This window comes from Piliocolobus tephrosceles, chromosome 7 (assembly GCF_002776525.5).
Source record: "Piliocolobus tephrosceles isolate RC106 chromosome 7, ASM277652v3, whole genome shotgun sequence".
Lineage (NCBI taxonomy): Eukaryota > Metazoa > Chordata > Mammalia > Primates > Cercopithecidae > Piliocolobus > Piliocolobus tephrosceles.
Window position 1 is genome coordinate 38,069,616 of NC_045440.1, and position 20,092 is coordinate 38,089,707.

The following is a 20,092-nucleotide window of genomic DNA, read 5'->3' on the forward strand; positions in this document are numbered from 1 at the left end:
ATTTTAAAAACTAGTGGACACAGACTGCATTGACATTAATATCCAGAAGCCCAATGTGATCATGGTCTCTCTGTGACAGTGAGGACTTAGAGACACCCAAAGTTAAATAGAGTCCTGGCCAAGTTTCAGTTTACGGTGGGTCTGCTAGTTCCACAAATCCATTTGGGATTTGTTATTTCTCAGACCTAGTGTATATAATTGGAGTTGGCATATTTAATAATTTGTGCAATTCCCTCAGTGGGACCTTAGTGTGTTTGATATCTGTAACTCTCTGCTTCAAGAAATTAGTGCTACCTTTAAAGATCTAAAGGATGAAGGGGTGGTTGGCTATATAACACACATGTTAAATTATTCAATAGGATCCCTGCAGAAACAAGATCATCCTGGAAGATAATATTAAACTACTACAAATGTAATCAGGTAGTAGAGTTGATTGCATTCACTGTGCCAGTGTATGTCCATGCTAGCGCAGATTAGCATGGCCTCAACTATGTGTCAGAAGTGTATCCCCTGATACACTTGCCCCTAAAAGCAAGTGTATTATTATTATTATTAATTATTATTATTATTGTTTATTATACTTTAAGTTCTAGGGTACATGTGCACAACGCGCAGGTTTGATACATAGGTATACATGTGCCATGTTGGTGTGCTGCACCCGTCAACTCATCATTTACATTAGGTATTTTTCCTAATGCTATCCCTCTCTGCAACCCCCACCCTCTGACAGGCCCCGGTGTGTGATGTTCCCTGCCCTGTGTCCAAGTGATTTCATTGTTCAATTCCCACCTATGAGTGAGAACATGCACTGTTTGGTTTTCTGTCCTTGTGATAGTTTGCTGATAATGATGGTTTCCAGCTTCATCCATGTCCCTGCAAAGAACATGAACTCAACCTTTTTTATGGCTGCATACTATTCCATGGTGTATATGTGCCACATTTTCTTAATCCAGTCTATCATTGATGGACCTTTGGGTTGGTTCCAAGTCTTCGCTATTGTGAATAGTGCCACAATAAACATACATGTGCATGTGTCTTTACAGTAGCATGATTTATAATCCTTTAGGTATACACCCAGTAATGGGATCACTGGGTCAAATGGCAAATTCTAGTTCTAGATCCTTGAGGAATTGTCACACTGTCTTCCACAATGGTTGAACTAATTTACACTCCCACCAACAGTGTAAAAGCATTCCTGTTTCTCCACATCCTCTCCAGCATCTGTTGTTTCCTGATTTTTTAATGATCACCATTTTAACTGGCATGAGATGGTATCTCACAGTGGTTTTGATTTGCGTTTCTCTGATGACCAGTGATGGTGAGCATTGTTTCATGTGTCTGCTGGCTGCAAAGATGTCTTCTTTTGAGAAGTGTCTATTTATATCCTTTGCCCACTTTTTGATGGGGTTGTTTGTTTTTTCTTGTAAATTTGTTTGACTTCTTTGTAGATTCTCCATATTAGTCCTTTGTCAGATGGGTAGATTCAAAAATTTTCTCCCATCCTGTAGGTTGCCTGTTCACTCTGATGGTAGTTTCTTTTGACATGTAGAAGCTCTTTAGTTTAATTGGATTCCATTTGTGTATTTTGGCTTTTGTTTTCATAGATTTTGGTATTTTAGTTATGAAGTCCTTGCCCATGCCTATATCCTGAACGATATTGCCTAGGTTTTCTTCTAGGGTTTTTATGGTTTTAGGTCTAACAGTTAAATCTTTAATCCATCTTGAAGTAATTTTTCTATAAGGTGTAAGAAAGGGATCCGGTTTCAGCTTTCTACATATGGCTAGCCAGTTTTCCCAGTACCATTTATTAAATAGGGAATCCTTTCCGCATTTCTTCTTTTTGTCAGGTTTGTCAAAGTTCAGATGGTTGTACATGCGTGGTGTTATCTCTGAGGCCTGTGTTCCATTCCATTGGTCTATGTATCTGTTTTAGTATCAGTACCATGCTGTTTTGGTTACTCTAGCCTTGTAGTACTCTAGCCTTCTACCTTGTAGAAGCCAGGTAGCGTGATGCCTCCAGCTTTGTTCTTTTTGCTTAGGATAGTCTTGGCTATGCAGGCTCTTTTTTGGTTCCATGTGAAATTTAAAGTAGTTTTTTTCCAATTCTGTGAAGAAAGTCATTGGTAGCTTGATGGGGATGGCATTGAATCTATAAATTACTTTGGGCAGTATGGCCATTTTCACGATATTGATTCTCTCTATTCATGAGTATGGAATATTATTCCATTTGTTTGTGTCCTCTTTTATTTCATTGAGCAGAGGTTTGTAGTTCTTCTTGAAGAGATCCTCTGCATCCCTTGTAAGTTGGATTCCTAGGTATTTTATTCTCTTTGTAGCAATTGTGAATGGGAGTTCACTCAAGATTTGGCTCTCTGTTTGTCTCTTAATGGTGTATAGGAATGCTTGTGATTTTTGCACATTGATTTTGTATCCTGAGACTTTGCTGAAGTTGCTTATCAGCTTAAGGAGATTTTGGGCTGAGACAATTAGGTTTTCTAAATATACAATCATGTCATCTGCAAACAGGGACAATTTGACATCCTCATTTCCTAATTGAACACCCTTTCTTTCTTTCTCCTGCCTAATTGCCCTGGCCAGAACTTCCAACACTATGTTGGCTAGGAGTGGTAAGAGAGGGCATTCTTGTCTTGTGCTAGTTTTCAAAGGGAATGCTTCCAGTTTTTGCCTATTCAGTATGCTATTGTCTGTGGGCTTATCATAAATGGTTGTTATGATTTTGAGATACGTTCCATGAATACCCAGTTTATTGAGAGTTTTTTGCATGAAGTGCTGTTGAATTTTGTCAAAGGCCTTTTCTGCATCTATTGAGATAATATGTAGTTTTTGTCTTTGGTTCTGTTTATATGATGGATTGCATTTATTGATTTGCGTATGTTGAACCAGCCTTGCATCCCAGGGATGAAGCCCCCTTGATCGTGGTGGATAAGCTTTTTGATGTGCTGCTGGATTCGGTTTGCCAGTATTTTATTGAGGATTTTCGCATTGATATCCATCAGGGATATTGGTCTAAAATTCTCTTTTTTTGTTGTGTCTCTGCCAGGTTTTGGTATGAGGATGATGCTGGCCTCATAAAATGAGTTATGGAGGATTCCCTCTTTTTCTATTGATTAGAATAGCTTCAGAAGGAGTGGTACCATCTCCTCTTTGTACCTCTGGTAGAATTTGACTGTGAATCAGTCTGGTCCTGGACTTTTTTTGGTTGCTAAGCTATTAATTATTGCCTCAGGGTCTATTGTTGGTCTATTCAGGGATTCAGCTTCTTCCTGGTTTAGTCTTGGGAGGGTGTGTGTGTCCAGAAATTTATCCATTTCTTCTAGATTTTCTAGTTTATTTGTGTAGAGGTGTTTACAGTATTCTCTGATGGTAGTTTGTATTTCTGTAGGATCAGTGATGGTATCCCTTTGCCATTTTTTATCACATTTATTTGATTCTTTTTTCTTGTCTTTTTTATTAGTCTTGCTAGCAGTCTGTCAATTTCGTTGATCTTTTCAAAAATCCAGATCCTGGATTCCTTGATTTTTTTAAGGGTTTTTTGTGTCTCTATCTCTTTCATTTCTGCTCTGGTCTAAGTTATTTCTTGCCTTCTGCTAGCTTTTGAATTTATTTGCTCTTGCTTCCCTAGTTCTTTTAATCATGATGTTAAGGTGTTGATTTTAGATCTTTCCTGCTTTCTCTTGTGAACATTAGTGCTATAAATTTCACTCTACACACTGCTTTAAATGTGTCCCAGAAATTCTGGTACATTGTGTCTTTGTTCTCATTGGTTTCAAAGAACATCTTTATTTCTGCCTTCATTTCGTTATTTACCTGGTAGTCATTCAGGAGCAGATTGTTCAGTTTCCATGTAGTTGTGTGGTTTTGAGTAAGTTTCTTAATTCTGAATTCTAATTTGAGTGCACTGTGGTATGAGAGACAGTTTGTTGTGATTTCTGTTCTTTTACATTTGCTGAGGTGTGCTTTACTTCCAATTTTGTGGTCAGTTTTAGAATAAGTGCAATGTGGTGCTGAGAATAATGTATATTCTGTTGATTTGGGCTGGAGAGTTCTGTAGATGTCTATTAGGCCTGCTTGTTGCGGAGCTGAGTTCAGGTCCTGAATATCCTTGTTAACCTTCTGTCTCGTTGATCTGTCTAATATTGACAGTGGGGTGTTAAAGTCTCCCATTATTATTGTGTGGGAGTCTAAGTCTCTTTGTAGGTCTCTAAGGACTTGCTTTATGAATCTAGATGCTCCTGTATTGGGTGCATATATCCATTTAGGATAGTTAGCTCTTCTTGTTGAATTGATTCCTTTACCATTATGTAATGGCTTTTGTTGTCTCTTTTGATCTTTGTTGGTTTAAAGTCTGTTTTATCAGAGACTAGGATTGAAACCCCTGCTTTTTTTTTTGCTTTTCATTTGCTTGGTAGATCTTCCTCCACTTTATTTTGAGCCTATGTGCATCTTTGCATGTGAGATGAGTCTCCTGAATACAGCACACTGATGGGTCTTGATTCTTTATCCAATCTGCCAGTCTGTGTCTTTTCATTGGGGCATTTATCCCATTTACATTTAAGGTTAATATTGTTATGTGTGAATTTGATCCTATCATTATGATGTTCACTGGTTAATTTTCCCGTTAATTGATGCAGTTTCTTCATAGCATCGATGGTCTTTACAATTTGGCCTGTTTTTGCAGTGGCTGGTACGAGTTCTTTCTTTCCATGTTTAGTGCTTCCTTCAGGAGCTCCTGTAAGGCAGGCCTGGTGGTGACAAAATCTCTCAGCATTTGCTTGTCTGTAAAGGATTTTATTTCTCCTTCACTTATGAAACTTAGTTTGACTGGATATGAAATTCTGGGTTTAAAATTCTTTTCTTTAAGAATGTTGAATATTGGCCTCTACTCTCTTCTGGCTTGTAGGGTTTCTGCCGAGAGATCCACTGTTAGTCTGATGGGCTTCCCTTTGTGGGTAATCCGAACTCTTTCTCTGGCTGCCCTTAACATTTTTCCCTTCATTTCAACCTTTGTGAATCTGACAATTATGTGTCTTGAGGTTGCTTTTCCCTAGGAGTATCTTTGCAGTGTTCTCTGTATTTCCTGAAGTTGAATGTTGGCCTGCCTTGCTAGGTTGGGGAAGTTCTCCTGGATAATATCCTGAAGAGTGTTTTCCAACTTGCTTCCGTTCTCCCCATCACTTTCAGGTACACCAATCAAACGTAGATTTGGTCTGTTCATATAGTCCCATATTTCTTGGAGGTTTTGTCCATTTCTTTTTACTCTTTTTTCTCTAACCTTGTTTTCTGACTTTATTTCATTAATTTCATCTCCAATCACTGAAACTCTTTCTTCCACTTAATCGAATCAGCTATTGATGCTTGTGCATGCCTCACGAAGTTCTCGTGCCATGGTTTTCAGCTCCATCAGGTCATTTAAGGTCTTCTCTACACTGTTTATTCTAGTTAGCCATTCATCTAATCTTTTTTCAAGTTTTTTAGCTTCCCTGTGATGGATTTGAACATCCTCCTTTAGCTTGGAGAAGTTTATTATTACCAGCCTTCTGAAGCCTACTTCTGTCAACTCGTCAAAGTCATTCTCCATCCAGCTTTGCTCCATTGCTGGCGAGGAGCTGTGATCCTTTGGAGGAGAGGAAGCACTCTGATTTTTAGAATTTTCAGCTTTTCTGCTCTGGTTTCTCCCCATCTTTGTGGTTTTGTCTACCTTTGGTCTTTGATGTTGGTGACCTACAGATGGGATTTTGGTATAGATGATCTTTTTGTTGATGTTGATTCTATTTCTTTCTGTTTGCTAGTTTTCCTTCTAATGGTCAGGTCCCTCAGCTGCAGGTCTGTCGAAGTTTGCTGGAGGTCTACTCCAGACCCTGTTTCCCTGGGTATCACCAGCGGAGGCTGCAGAACAACAAATATTGCAGAACAGCAAATATTGCTTCGTCCCAGAGGGGCAGCCACCTATATGAAGTGTCTGTCGGCCCCTACTGGGAGGTGTCTTCTAGTTAGGCTACACGGGGGTCAGGGACCCACTTGAAGAGGCAGTCTGTCCCTTCTCAGAGCTCAGCTGTCATGCTGGGAGAACCACTGCTCTCTTCAGAACTATCAGACAGGGACGTTTAAGTCTGCAGAGGTTGTCTGCTGCCTTTTGTTCAGGTATGCCCTGCCCACAGAGGTGGAGTCTAGAGGCAGTAGGCCTTGTTGAGCTGTGGTGGGCTCCACCAAGTTCCAGCTTCCCAGCCACTTTGTTTACCTACTCAAGCCTCAGCAATGGCAGATGCCCCTCCCCAAGCCAGGCTACTGTCTCGCAGATCGATCCCAGACTGCTGCACTAGCAGCGAGCAAGGTTCTGTGGGCGTGGGACCTGTCAAGCCAGGCACGGTAGAGAATCACCTTGTCTGCCAATTTCTAAGACCTTGGGAAAAGTGCAATATTTGGGTGGGAGTGCCCCATTTTTCCAGGTAGTCTGTTACGACGTCCCTTGGCTAAGAATGGGAAATCCTCCAACCCCTTGTGCTTCTGGGGTGAGGTGATGCCCCGCCCTGCTTCAGCTCACCCTCCATGGGCTGCACCCACCGTCCAGCCAGTCCCAGTGAGATGAACCAGGTACCTCTGTTGGAAATGCAGAAATCACTCGTCTTCTACATTGATCACACTGGGAGCTGCAGACTGGAGCTGTTCTTATTCGGCCATCTTGGCAAGTGTATTATTTTCTATCCCTATTTGAAAAGAAGATTAGAAATAGTTTACATTCACGTAGAGTGGATAACAGGATTCATTTAGAATTTTTCTCCAGGGTTACATTTGCTCTTTTTCCCTCCATCATAATATAGTAGAAGAGATTTGGACTTCCCGTAAAACGTAACATTGATCCAATCCATCAGTGATTTTGTACTAGTCAGGCAAAATAAGCAAAGTATAGCCAGCATGCTGGAAGGACCAAATAAAACACATGTGCTACAAAGGACAGGAGATAGACTCTGGAAAACTATGTAAGTTCCAGAGGTTTCTGTCCATAAGTGACATGCTTCAGATCTCTCATTTCGTTAAGAAGAGGAAGTTACAAGGTCAAGCTCAATATTCATTAGACTAGGAAGTATTTGCTCCCCCCAGAAAGAGAAATATATTGTTTTAAAAATAAAATAACTTATTGCAATAGATATAATCATTTTCTGTGTGTGTAAGATAAGACAATATTTCTTTCTACTTGCATCGACAGGGTATGCATAGAAACAAAAGCATGATCAATAAGTACATGATCTTTTTGAAATTAAATTTCCTTAGTCCGTTACTGACATTTAATTTATATTAAGACTGATAATTCAACTGACATGTTTGCATTTTAAGGTGCTCAAGGTGCTCCATTTGCCTGTTTTAAAGAAGTTAATTCTCTGCATGAAAGATCTGAAAACTGTGGTTTTAAAAATTCACAACCATTACCATGTGAAAGGAAGTACGTATGTGGAAAATGATTACTTCTTTGAATCATAAAAATTATGTATTTAAGTAGTAATGAACGTTAAATTGTATAACATGGGAATATTTTCAAATACCAATGCATACATTTTTTTCTATGAAATTCAGGATTTTCTATTATTTTCCCTTGATATCATCCTAAAAATGAGATTGGACAAAAAAAAAAAAAAAAAAAAAAAAAAAAGGCTAATACTTAGTAACAGAGGAAGAAAATGGACACACAGTGCCAGAAATCAGAACTGCTACTCTACATTGAGAATTCAAATGAGGTTTTGTATTAAGTCTGTAAATAGCAACAATCTTAAAGCAAACCTCAAACTTTGATTTTTAAGACATAGAATTGTTGAGAAGAAGAACGTTATTTTTGTTTTTGCTGATTGTGTCCAAAACATCAATATGTAAAGCATGGAAGTATCTGTTAATAGCTAAATTCAGACTACTGGGACGTAGTGTCACTATAATCCATGTAATAAAGGGATTAATGAAATCCAGTAATCTAATAAAGGAAGTGCCTACCCCATAACGAATATTTCCTTAATTTTATCTTCCTTAATTTCATTGAAAATTAAAGAGTTACAAAAATGTGTAACAGAGCCAGATTCACAAAATAAGAGAATAGGAATAACATAAAAAAAAAGATATAATTAATTCAGGGAGAAGCAGACATTTCTTTCAGTCTCAAAGACATAGCCAGGAAAAATCATAATAAAATCTTCAGGTAAGCACCACTATCAGTACTGTTAAAAACAATACGGTTCCTTTATGAAGATGAGAAATGGATGAAGAAGGTATCCAGTTGGGTGGGACTAAAGTAGTATCCTCCCTCACCCTCCTCCTTATATGAAATTACCATGGATATGTATGCTATGGAGAGGATGCAGAACTTCCCACTTGCCCCAACACAGGAGGATTAGTACATGGAAAGAAGAAAGGTGGAATCACAAAGAAAGTACTGATGAGTGGGGATCTCAGGAGGAGACCCTGCATAATCAGCCACACCTATTGGATATTAATACAGAGCACCAGGGGCCAGCAGTCTCAGTTACACCACAGTGGATCCCCACAAAGACAGAAGATGGTGGCATGACAACCCCACTTAATCTTCTTCCTGATGTTCAGAGGCACATTTGCTGCCTTTAATTTAAGATTATTCATGAAAAAAAGATAAAAGATACCTGGAAGAAATTGTGAAAGTTAGCAAACATGACTCCTTTGGACTTTGTCTTATGTGATAATAGTACATGAATTTTCCTGAAATAACATCATTAGATGAAACTAAAATTGAATAGCATACATCATCTCATCTAAACAGACTGCGATTCCTTTTCAGAAAAGAAAAAAATAGTTCTAAGAATTTAACTATAAGTGCAAATTTTGGGAAAATGGACTTGGAGGAAGAATTTGTACTCAATAGCCAAACTAGGAGAATACATACGTACTATGCAAGTCTGGTTTAGAATATATTCTATAGAAAGAGAGTGGAGCCAAAATCAAAAGAAATATCGAGACCCGGGAAAGTAGAAAAGTTATGCTGGAGGGAAGACAAAAGTGGAATGTAATTTAGGTTTCAGCTCTTAATCTCATTTCAATCTTTACTTCTTGATGTAATTAAGCGTATTCTTCTGATACTGAAAAAGCCTCAAATGGTCTTTTAGGACAAATGGGGAAAATTCCCTAAGAGGAGCCTTTTGATGAAATAATAATGACATGTTCAGTAGACGCAGATCAATGGCTAAAAATGATTATTCTAATTGAGGATGGTATTTGATAATTAGATTTCAATAATTTCAAGTAAAAAAAAAAGTTACATAGATTATCTTTCAGAGCATAGTCTAGAAATACTGTTAGCCTCATAGAGAAGCCAGTATTTTACCCAATGATAGATTACAAATGGCGAAATAAAGCATCTGTGGGATAAGATAACCTTTGGTATGTTTGTGGCATGGAGGGGATCTAAAAGTTCTTAAATTTTTAACAGATAAGTTAAATATGCTGGAAATATCTGTATGTTGGGAGAAATTGTGCATCAAAATGAAGGGTGTGTATACAGCAGAAATGTACTGTCTAGACATCATGACAAAAATGATAGGCACAATAAAATGTACAGAAAGAGAAATGCAATTAGCCACTCTCAGCAAATTTTGTGTAGTAAGTGACCAGGCTGGCCAAGCTATATCAAACTGGGGCAAGTGACTAATTCTCCCAGAGTGTGGTAAAATGTGTATGGTCTAAGACGACTGGAACCTAGAAAACCAAAATTGGGCTCTATAATAGGAAATGAAGTCATGTCTTCACATCTGAGTTAAGCATATACATTTCAATTCTGCTATTAAGACAGTTGCATTTAGTTGTTGTGCACCATAAAATAATGTTTTAGTTTGGCATTTTTCAAGTGTTATACTTTCAATTAACAGTATTTATGTTACCATCTATGCAGTACTTACTTGGAACTTGTTATCATTAAGAGATAAACTGATAAGGAATTTTTTGCTTTCCACTTCCAGGGATGTTCTCTGTGGAAAATTAGCTTGTGTTCAGCCGCATAAAAATGCTTATAAAAGTGACATTCAATATACAGTTTATTCATATATTCAAGACCATGTCTGTGTATCTATAGCCACTGGGTCCTCCATGAGATCAGATGGAACAGACAATGCCTATGTGGCTGATGGCACCATGTGTGGTCCAGAAATGGTAACAAAATGTGATAATTTATATTCAGCTGTGTTAAATTATGTTGATTATCAGATACTGCATTCCATAATGACTATCACAATTATATTGAATGGATTTAAACTTGTGCTGGCATTTATTTCCCATGTGATGTCTAAATGATAATTAAAACAAGCCTAAGTTATCCAATTACATTGCTTTTTGGATTAAAATTTTATCAGTCTTTATGTAAAACAAAGTACATATATATTTTAAGCACAAGATTTTACTGACTTCTGGTAGCTTTAAATTGTAAAACGCTAATACAAAGTTTCCCATTTTCCTTGCTTCACAAAGAACATTAATTGACTTTACATATTTCTTAAATTATTTGATTTGTATCTGATCAAAATACAAGTGTACAAAGGGTTGGAAACCAAACAAGAATCTATACTGGGAAACATTGCTATAGTATGCATATACAGGCTCATGTGTATATACATGCATGAATATATATGAATGCTTATATCTATGTCATCATAATATAAAAAGAGGACAAAAAGGCTTTAGAGACTTGGTTAATCTTGCAATATAAAGGCACATGTTCCAGAACACATGATAATATGTGACATCTGAAATTTCGCACAAGAATTATAAATTAGAGTGTTGCATTTAAATATCATTTGGTGCTTATTTGATGTGTAAAAATAAAACAGAACCTAGAAATGGAGGATGAGTTAGTTAATTGTTATATCTGGTGTCAGCAACCCTAATCCCTTGAGAAACCTTCGTGTGGTGATCTGCTCCTGTAATGACTCTCAGCGATCCCACTTTCTGTCATTCATTCCTTTGTGTAATCCCTTCCTTTGCCTGTAGGCTGTATCTAATGACTTGCTTATAACAAATAAAATGCAAAAGTTGTGGAATGTCACAAGATTAGAGGTTAGAGACAAGAAAGAAGATGAGAATAGATAGTGACTTCTGTTTTGCATGGACTGTCTCCCTTGCGTTCTCAGATTGCTTGCTTTGCTGAAGCAGGCTGCCTTCCTGGAAAATCCCACAAGGAAAGCAACTGTGGGACAGTGGAAATCTGAGGCCCTCAGTTCAACAGCCTGTGAGGGACTGAATTCTGCCAAAACCACACAAGCAAGCTATGAAGAGGAGCTTTGCAAGTCAGACCAAGAGATGAGACAACAGTCCCAGAAAGCAGATAACACCTTGATTTCAGCTTGTAACAGACTGTGAAGCAGAGAACCCAGATAAGATGTGCTTGAATTTTAGACTCACAGAAGCTGTGATATAATAAATATGTGTTGTTTAATGTCCTTAATTTTGGTGGTAATTTGTTAGGCAGCAATAGATAACTGATACAGATTTGATACCTGGAAATATGGTGCTGCTATAACAAATACCTTCAAAAGTGGGAAGGAGGCCGGGCGCCGTGGCTTAAGCCTGTAATCCCAGCACTTTGGGAGGCCGAGACGGGTGGATCACGAGGTCAGGAGATCGAGACCATCCTGGCTAACACGGTGAAACCCCGTCTCTACTAAAAAATACAAAAATAAAAACTAGCCGGGCGAGGTGGCGCGCGCCTGTAGTCCCAGCTACTCGGGAGGCTGAGGCAGGAGAATGGCATAAACCCGGGAGGCGGAGCTTGCAGTGAGCAGAGATCGTGCCTCTGCACTCCAGCCTGGGCGACAGAGCAAGACTCCGTCTCAAAAAAAAAAAAAAAAAAAAAAAAAATCGGAAGGAATATAGAACAAGGAAGTAGATAGGGACCAAAAGAATATTGAAGACCAAGGTACAGAAAGCTCAAATTGCCTGGGACGGACCTTAAGTACAACTCCGGAGCTTAAGGACCTGGCTGGTGAGGGTTCAAGTGGTAGTTAGGAGTATTATTATTAAAGACTGGAGGAAGTAAGGTTCTTTTTATATAGTGGCAGAAAGCTTAGCATATTGTCTTCTACAGTATGTGGAAAGTAGAATGTGTACATAACTTGGTGATCTAGCTTCTGATCCCTTCTAACAGCTTATAATATAATATGAAATGAAATAAGCTGAGGGAACTGTTAAATAAAACATAACCATTGATGATTTTGAAAAATCTTAGCCTCTACAGACAGCAAAAAATGCTAAAATAAAGAAATGGATTCCAAGAACTATTAGGAAACCATGGTCAAGAGTGAGGCTATAAAACACTAGTTAAGAGTTCCAAAAGATTGGTCAAGATCAACTCTTAACTAATGTTCTCCAATAAAAGGCTCAGAATATTACTCAGTTATACAAAAGTCCTTTCCAGAAAGAAAGACTGTGCCTCACAAATGCTCTAATTTTAAAAAGTAGAGCATCTAGAAACTTCAGAGCTTTGTCCTTCAGCCATCTCAGCAGAAGCCCAAGGTAGGAAATGGTTCATTTGAAAGATATTTGAGAGCATGGCTTTTGTCTAATGTAATGAGTCCCAAAGAGATTCACAGGAAACCTACGGTTTTTGAGAAACTGCCAGTAAAGAAAATACAAAATGAAAAGAGGCTGTTGGACCCCCAAAATTCTACTGAGAGGAGGCAGGCTGAGACAATTGCTGAGAGGCAAATGCGTGCTACCTTTCCTGAAAAAAAAAGAAGGAATGCTTAGTGAAATAAGAACTGAGAAGGCAGAACTGAGAGCCAAGAGAGATTATTCAGAAATCTTGAAAGTCAATGAAGGAACTCCCAACATGAGCCCTTCTAGATATTTCAGAATTGCTATGGACTAGTAATTCCTTTTTAGTTCTAATCCTCCCCCCAACACACACACTTTGAATGAAAGTATCTGTAAGTTATTCTATGCCTTTATTACCATTATATATTGTTGGGGTTGGGGACAGATTACTCTCTAGTGTCAAAGATCTACAAATGGAGGAGCAATACTCAAGGAAGTATACCCACGAACCTAATCCACAGATGGAGTTAACACAGATGAAAAATAGGCTTTGAACTGATGCTATAATGAAATGAGAATTCTGGAGAGCTTGACAATTCTTGTGGTTTTTATGTCTAAAAGATATGCAACATTAGAAGCTGAACTGTGCTGCTCAGCTTTTAAAATGCCCTCCAATATCTTATCATCTTCTGCTTACTCCCTTTATAATATACTTTCCCTACCAACCATGTGAGGGATGGACATAGTGACTTGCTTCTAGCAAATAGAGTATGGAAAAAATGGTGGACTATAACTTGCAATATTAGGTTATAACAGATAGTATTTTTCATTTTGTTCTCCTGCCCCTTCTTCATTGCTTACTTGGATGAAACAAGCTGCCATGTTGAAGAGGCATACATTGGAAGAAACTGAGTATGGCCTCCACCCAAAAGACCTTGAGGAAATGAGCATGTTAATACAACAGCCTTCTGACAACCACGTGACAAATTTGGGAGCATATTCATTTCAGTAAAACCTTCAGATGAAATTGGCTGGCATTTTAATACCAGCCTATGCAAATATCTAAAGCAAAAGACCAAGCTGTGCCATTCCTTTCATCACTCGCAGAAACTGAGACAATACGTGTATTGTTTCCTTGTCCAAGGACAAACTTCTAAGGGTGCAATTTCTGATTTGCAAGCTAAGTTTGTTTTTGGTTCTATGAGAAACTGCTATAATCTTTGATTGACTGGCTCTACCATTTTTCATTTCCACTAGCAGTGTGTGAGTGAGAAGTTTCTCCATATCCTCACTGGCGTTTGGTGTTAGCACTACTTATTATTTTCTCATTTTTATATGTGCATAGTGATATTTGCATTCTTTAATGGTTAATTATATTCAATATTTTTTCAATGAACTTATATGTCATCAGTATATCCTCCTGAGTAAAGCATTGGATCATATCTAGCCTATTTTAATCAGATTGTCTTTTTTTAAGGTTCAGTTTAGTTGTCTTTAAATACCATAAAGGCAAGATGGCAAATATTTTCTTCTACTCTGCAGTTTATTTTACTTACTTTTTTTGGTTAAATTGTATAGCTTTATTTGACATACAAAAACCACTTTGAAACACCAAGATGGGAGGATCACTTGAGCTCAGGAGTTCCAGACCTGCCTGGGAAACATAGTGAGACCTTGTCTCTAAAAAAAGTAATAATATTTTAAAAAATTAGTCAGGTGAGGTGGCACACACCTGTAGTCTCAGCTACTTGGGAGGCTGAAGCAAGAGGATCTCTTGAGCTCAGGAGATTGAGGCTTTCACACCACTGCACTCCAGTCTGGTTAACAAAGCAAGACCCTGTCTCAAATAAATAAATAAATAGAAGATAAATAAATAAACAATAAGTTGATGAGTTTAGAGATAATTATACATCTGTGAAATGATCACTACCTACCATGTTGTAAGCTATTTATAACTTCCAAAACTTTTTCCCAATCTTTTATTTATTTATTTACTTATTTATTATTGTTACCTTTCTCATAGAAGCATTTAACATATGATCATACCCCCTAGGAATTTTTTAAGTACATAATACATTATTGTTAACTATATAAACAGTGACATTCAGTCAATCTCTAGGAATTACTTATCTCAGATAACCAAAATGTTTTAACTTTTGACTAATATCTCCCCATTTCTCCCTTCCCCCAGTCCCTAGTAACCACCATTCCACTCTCTGCTTCTGTTAAGTTTTATTATTTAAGATTTGTCATATAAACAATATCATGTAGCATTTTTTTTTCCTGTGCTTGGCTTATTTCATTTAGCCTATTGTCCTCCAGGTTCATCTATGTTGTTGCAAATGACAGGAATTCCTTTGTTATAGCTAAATAATATTCCATTGTATGTATATACCATGTTTTCTTTATCCATTCATTTATTAATGGATATTTAGATTAGATTTCTTCCATGTTTTGGTTATTGTTAAAAATTTTACATTGAAGAGGGTAGTGTGGACATCTCTTTAGAATCCAGTTCCTTTGGATGTTTACCCAGTAGTGCAATTGGTGGATCATATGGTATTTCTATTTTCAGATTTTGAGAAGCTTATGTACTGCTTCCCATAGTGGCTATATGAATTTATATTACCACCAACAGTTCCTGTGTTGGTTTATATTAGCTGTCAACCTGATTGGATTGAAGAATGCCTAGATTGCTGGTAAAGTATTGTTTCTAAGTGTGTCTTTGAGTGTTGCCAGAGGAGATTAACATTTGAGTCAGTGGACTGGGAGAGGAAGACCCATTCTCAATGTGGTTTACAGCCTGACTAGAAAAAAGCGGAAGGAAGAAGGTAGGATAAGCTGGCTTGCTGAGTCTTCTGGCTTTCATCTTTCTCCCATGCTGAATGCTTCCTTCCAACCTCTGCCTGTTATCCAGTTCCAAACTTGCTTCCCCATTTTCAGGTATCTTTATAGCAATGCCCCACTTCTCTGGTACCAATTTTCTCTATTAGTCTGTTGTCACACTGGTATAAAGAACTACCTGAGACTGGGTAATTTATGAAGAAAAGAGATTTAATTGACTCACAGTTCCACAGGCTGTACAGGAGGCCTGGCTGGGGAAGCCTCAGGAAACTTACAATCACAGTGACAGGCAAAGGGGAAATAAGCACATATCCACATGGCTGGCAAGAGAGAAAGAGAGAGAAGAGAGAGGAGAAAGAAGGGGGAAGTGCTACACACATTCAAATAACCAGATCTCATGAGAACTCACTATCACGGAAACAGCAAGGGGGAAATCTGCCCCCGTGATCCAGTCACCTCCTAACAGATCCCTCCCCCAGCATTGGGGATTACAATTCAACATGAGATTTGGGTGGGGACATAGAGCCAAATCATATCAGTTCCCTTTTCTCCACATCTTCTCCAGCTCTTATTATCTTTAGTCTTTTTGATAATAGCTATGCTTATTTTCTCAGGTATGAGGTATGTCTTATACCTCATACAGGTATGAGGTGATGTCTTATTGTGGTTTTAATTTGCATTTTTCTAATGATTTGTTAGTGATTTTGAGTATTTTTTTCTAATATCTATTGGCGATTTGTATCTTTTTAAAATAAATTTCTCTTTATATACTTTGCCTAGTTTTTAATCAGATCATTTTCTTACCATTCATTTGTTAGAGTTCCTCACGTATTTTGGATATTAACTCCTCATCAGATGTATGGGTTTCAAATGTTTTCTATCATTTCATATTCTATTTATTCTCTCTGTTAACTGTGTCCTTGACTATGCAGAAGATTTTCTTTGATATAATCCAATTTGTCTATTTTTGCTTTTGTTGCATATACAATTCGTATCTCCAAAATCATGCCCAAACCAATGTCATGAAGATTTTCTGCTATGTTTTCTTTTATTAATTTTATAATTTCAGGTCTTATGGGTTTTTAAATCCATTTTGAGTTGATTTTTGTATGATGTGAGATAAGGGTCTAATTTCATGTTTCTACATATAATATCCAGTTTCCCTGGATATTGACTACAATATCCAGTTTTCTTAACCAATTTTTGAAGGGAATTTCCATTTCCCTGTTGTGTGTTCTTGGCATATTTTTCTAAAATCCATTGACTGTATATTTGTGACTTTATTTCTGGGCTCTGTATTCTGTCCCATTGTCCATGTATTTGTTTTCATGCCAGTACCATGCCATCTTGCACGCTATCTATTTGTAGTATAGTTTTAAGTCAGATTTTGTGATGCCTCCAGCTTTATGTTTGCTTAATAATGGACTTTTGTTGCTTTATAAAAATTTTGAATTTTTTTCTGTTTCTATGAAGAATGTCATTTGCATTTTGATACAGATTGCATTGAACCTATAGGTTGCTTTCGATAGTATGGACAAAAAATATATTTGCAATCTGTGAAAATGAGATATGTTTTCACTTGTTTGTACCATATTCAATTTCTTTCATCAAGATTTTATATATTTCAATGTTCAGGTGTTTGTCCTCCTGATTAAATTTATTCATAAGTATTTTTGGGAGCTATTATAAACAGGATAAATTCTTTGATTTTCTTTTTCAGAATGTTTGTTATTAGCGTATAGAAACCTGTGTACACAGGGGTAGTTCTGGTTCCTGTGTCTGCAAGAGCTTACTGGACTCTGGGGCTATCCTGCAGCCTAAGTCTGCAGCAGTGTGCTGGTGTCTGAATCCACTGGCACAGGACTGGGGCCTGGGTCTGCAGGGGTAGATCTGGAGCCTGGGTTCATGGCGACTGGCTTGGTGATGTGGCCTCCTGGAGTGAGTCTGTTGCTGGAATTTGCAGCAAATTCAGACACATACTTCACCCTTTCTCCCCAATGGGAGAGCTCCCAGGTGGAGAGCATCTTTCTCCAATCTGCTCTGTTAGGCTTGGGCGAGAATTGACGTGGTTAAAGTAAAATCATTCTTCCTACATTTTCCAATTTGTCTTTCCTCATTTCTATGCTCCATATTGGTTCTTTCTTCCCTCTCTCAGATTTCAGAGCTCTGATGAAGATTATTTCATGCATGAATGGCTGTCAGATCAGTCTTTGAACCTCCTATTACTCCATTTTGCTAACGCCGTTCCTGTAACTTTTCCCCCCATCCTCTTTAGAACAGCTTTTCTCAGAACAAAAATTTTTTATTTTCATAAGGTCCAGTTTAGCAATGTTTCCTTGTATGTATCATGCTTTTGGTGTCAAATCTAATAATTCTTCACCTAGAGCTAGATCATGAAGCCGTTCTCCTGTGTTTTTCAAAAATGTATATTCCATTTTACATTGGAGTCCACATTCCATTGTGGACTTAAAGTGTAACTTAAAATGTAACTTTAAATTAACACTTTTGTGAAGTTTAAGAGTTCTTTTGTTTGCTTGTTTGTTTTTTGCCTATGTATGGCCATTTAGTTAAAAACTATTTGTTGAAAGGCTTTTCTTTCTCCATTGAATTACTTTTGTACCTTTGTCAAAAATTAATTAGGTATATTTTGTGGGTCTATTTTGGAGTTCTCTGCACTGTTAAATTGGTCTACATGTCTATTCATCTGTCATTAGCATACTCTTGATTTCCTTAATTATGAAGTAAACCTTAGTATTAGGCAAGGTGATTCTCTTCACTGTATTACTATTTTTCAAAATTGTTTTGGCTATTCTAAGTTTTGTAACTTTTCATATAAATTTTAGAATAAACTTATGTTAGACAAAATATTTGGAGAATTTTGATAGAAATTGTGTAAAAACTATAGATGAATTTGGAGAGAATTGACATCTTTACTATATTGTCTTTCAATCTATGAATATGATGTGTCTTCAACTATATAGGTAGTCTTTGATTTCTTTTATCAGTAGTTTATAATTTCCAGGATATAGATCCTGTATGTACTTTTTACATTTAAATGTAAGTATTTTGCTTACACTGGAACAATTTTAAATGGTATTATGTTTTAATTTTCATACATACGATTGTTAGAGAAATGTGATTTTTATGTATTGAACTTGTGTCCTGAAACCTTGGTAAACTCACGTCTTAGCTCTAAAAGTTTTTAAGGATATGTTTGTTAATATTTGGTATGTGGACAATTACATCACATGAAAAATGGGGATGCTTAATGTTTTCTTTCATAATGTTTGTTTTTTTAAATTTACTCTTCTTGCCTTATTTCACCAACTAGGAATGTAACTACTATGCTGAAAAATACTGGTAGGAGGGGACACCCTGGCCTTCTTCCTGCTCTTCTGGGAAAACATTCAGTTTTTCTTAATGAAGTATGATGTTAACTATAGGTTTTTGAAGATGTTCCTTCACTGTTTCTTCATCATTGAGGGAGTTCCTATGTATTGTTTACCTAGAGATTTTTTTTCTTAAAATCATAAATGAATACTGAATTTTGTCAAATGCTTTTTTCTGTGTTAATGGATGTAATTATGTGAGTGTTCTTGTTTGGAATTATGATTATGTTGAGTCACGTTGTCTAAAAAACAATATATGGAAGTTCATTGATGGTATTTGGACGCTTCAATATTCTGGATCCTCAAGAAAAATATGTGTTTGTAAAGATAATAAATGTCCTCTTATTCTGTGTATACTAAAGTAGCTTTGTAGAGATTAAATGGCACAAGAGATTGAATTTACATGGTAAATTTTGGGAAGATGGCTTGAAATTAGCAAAAACTTTTATCATGACTGTTTAGGAGACATAACAGTGCTAAGCATATAAGATCAAGGAACCAACAGATTCAGTGTCTGATGAGAGTCCACTCTCTGCTTCAAAAATGGCACCTTCTTGCTGCATCCTCACATGGGAGAAAGAGTGAATAAGCTCCCTTGGAGCTCTTCTAAAAGAGCACCAATCCCATTTATGAAGGTTCTTTCTCATGACCTAATGACCCTCACACTCCCTAAAAGCCTCAATTATCAATAGTACTGCATTGGGTATTGGGTTTGAACAATGAATTTGGGGGAACACAAACATTCAAACCATAACATTACACCCCTGACCCCCTAAATTCATATTATTCTCATATGTAAAATGTATTCCATCCCAGTAGCCCCCAAATCCATAACTCATTCTAATGTCAACTCAAAAGTCTAAAGTTCAGATTTTCATCTAAATATCATCTAACTCAGATATGGGTGCAATTCAAGATATGATTCATCCTAAGGCATTTTGCCTTCCAGTTTTGAACTTGTGAAATCAATTAATTTACTGATAAAATACACTAGTAAACAGGCATAGGATACACATGCCCATTACAAAAGGGAGAAATAGGAAGGAAGGAAGGGTTCCAAGTAAGTCCAAACTCCAACGAGGCAAAAAACATTAAATATTAGAGTCGGAGAACAATTTTTTGACATATCTTCCAGACACACTGGGGCACAAACTGGGCCCCCAAGGCTCTAGGCAGCCCAGTCTCAATGGATGTGCTGGTTGTAGCCCATGCACACCTCTCACAGGTTGGAGTTGTATGTCTGGGGCTCTCTTAGGCTAGAGTTGCACACCAGTGACTCAACCAACCTGAGGTTAAGGGGGCAGTTC

At 37.3% G+C, this 20,092-nt stretch overlaps 1 protein-coding gene across 2 annotated transcripts in view; it reads left to right on the plus strand.

The window, feature by feature from the left end:
• The window catches only part of LOC111544189 (disintegrin and metalloproteinase domain-containing protein 18), a 148,176-nt gene that overhangs the window by 88,556 nt on the left and 39,528 nt on the right, over nt 1-20,092 (plus strand). For both annotated transcript variants that reach the window (XM_023214646.2, XM_023214647.2), the window contains 2 exons: nt 7,354-7,459; nt 9,987-10,176. In XM_023214646.2, the coding sequence (XP_023070414.1) occupies nt 7,354-7,459; nt 9,987-10,176 (296 nt within the window). The remainder of the gene's footprint in view (nt 1-7,353; nt 7,460-9,986; nt 10,177-20,092) is intronic.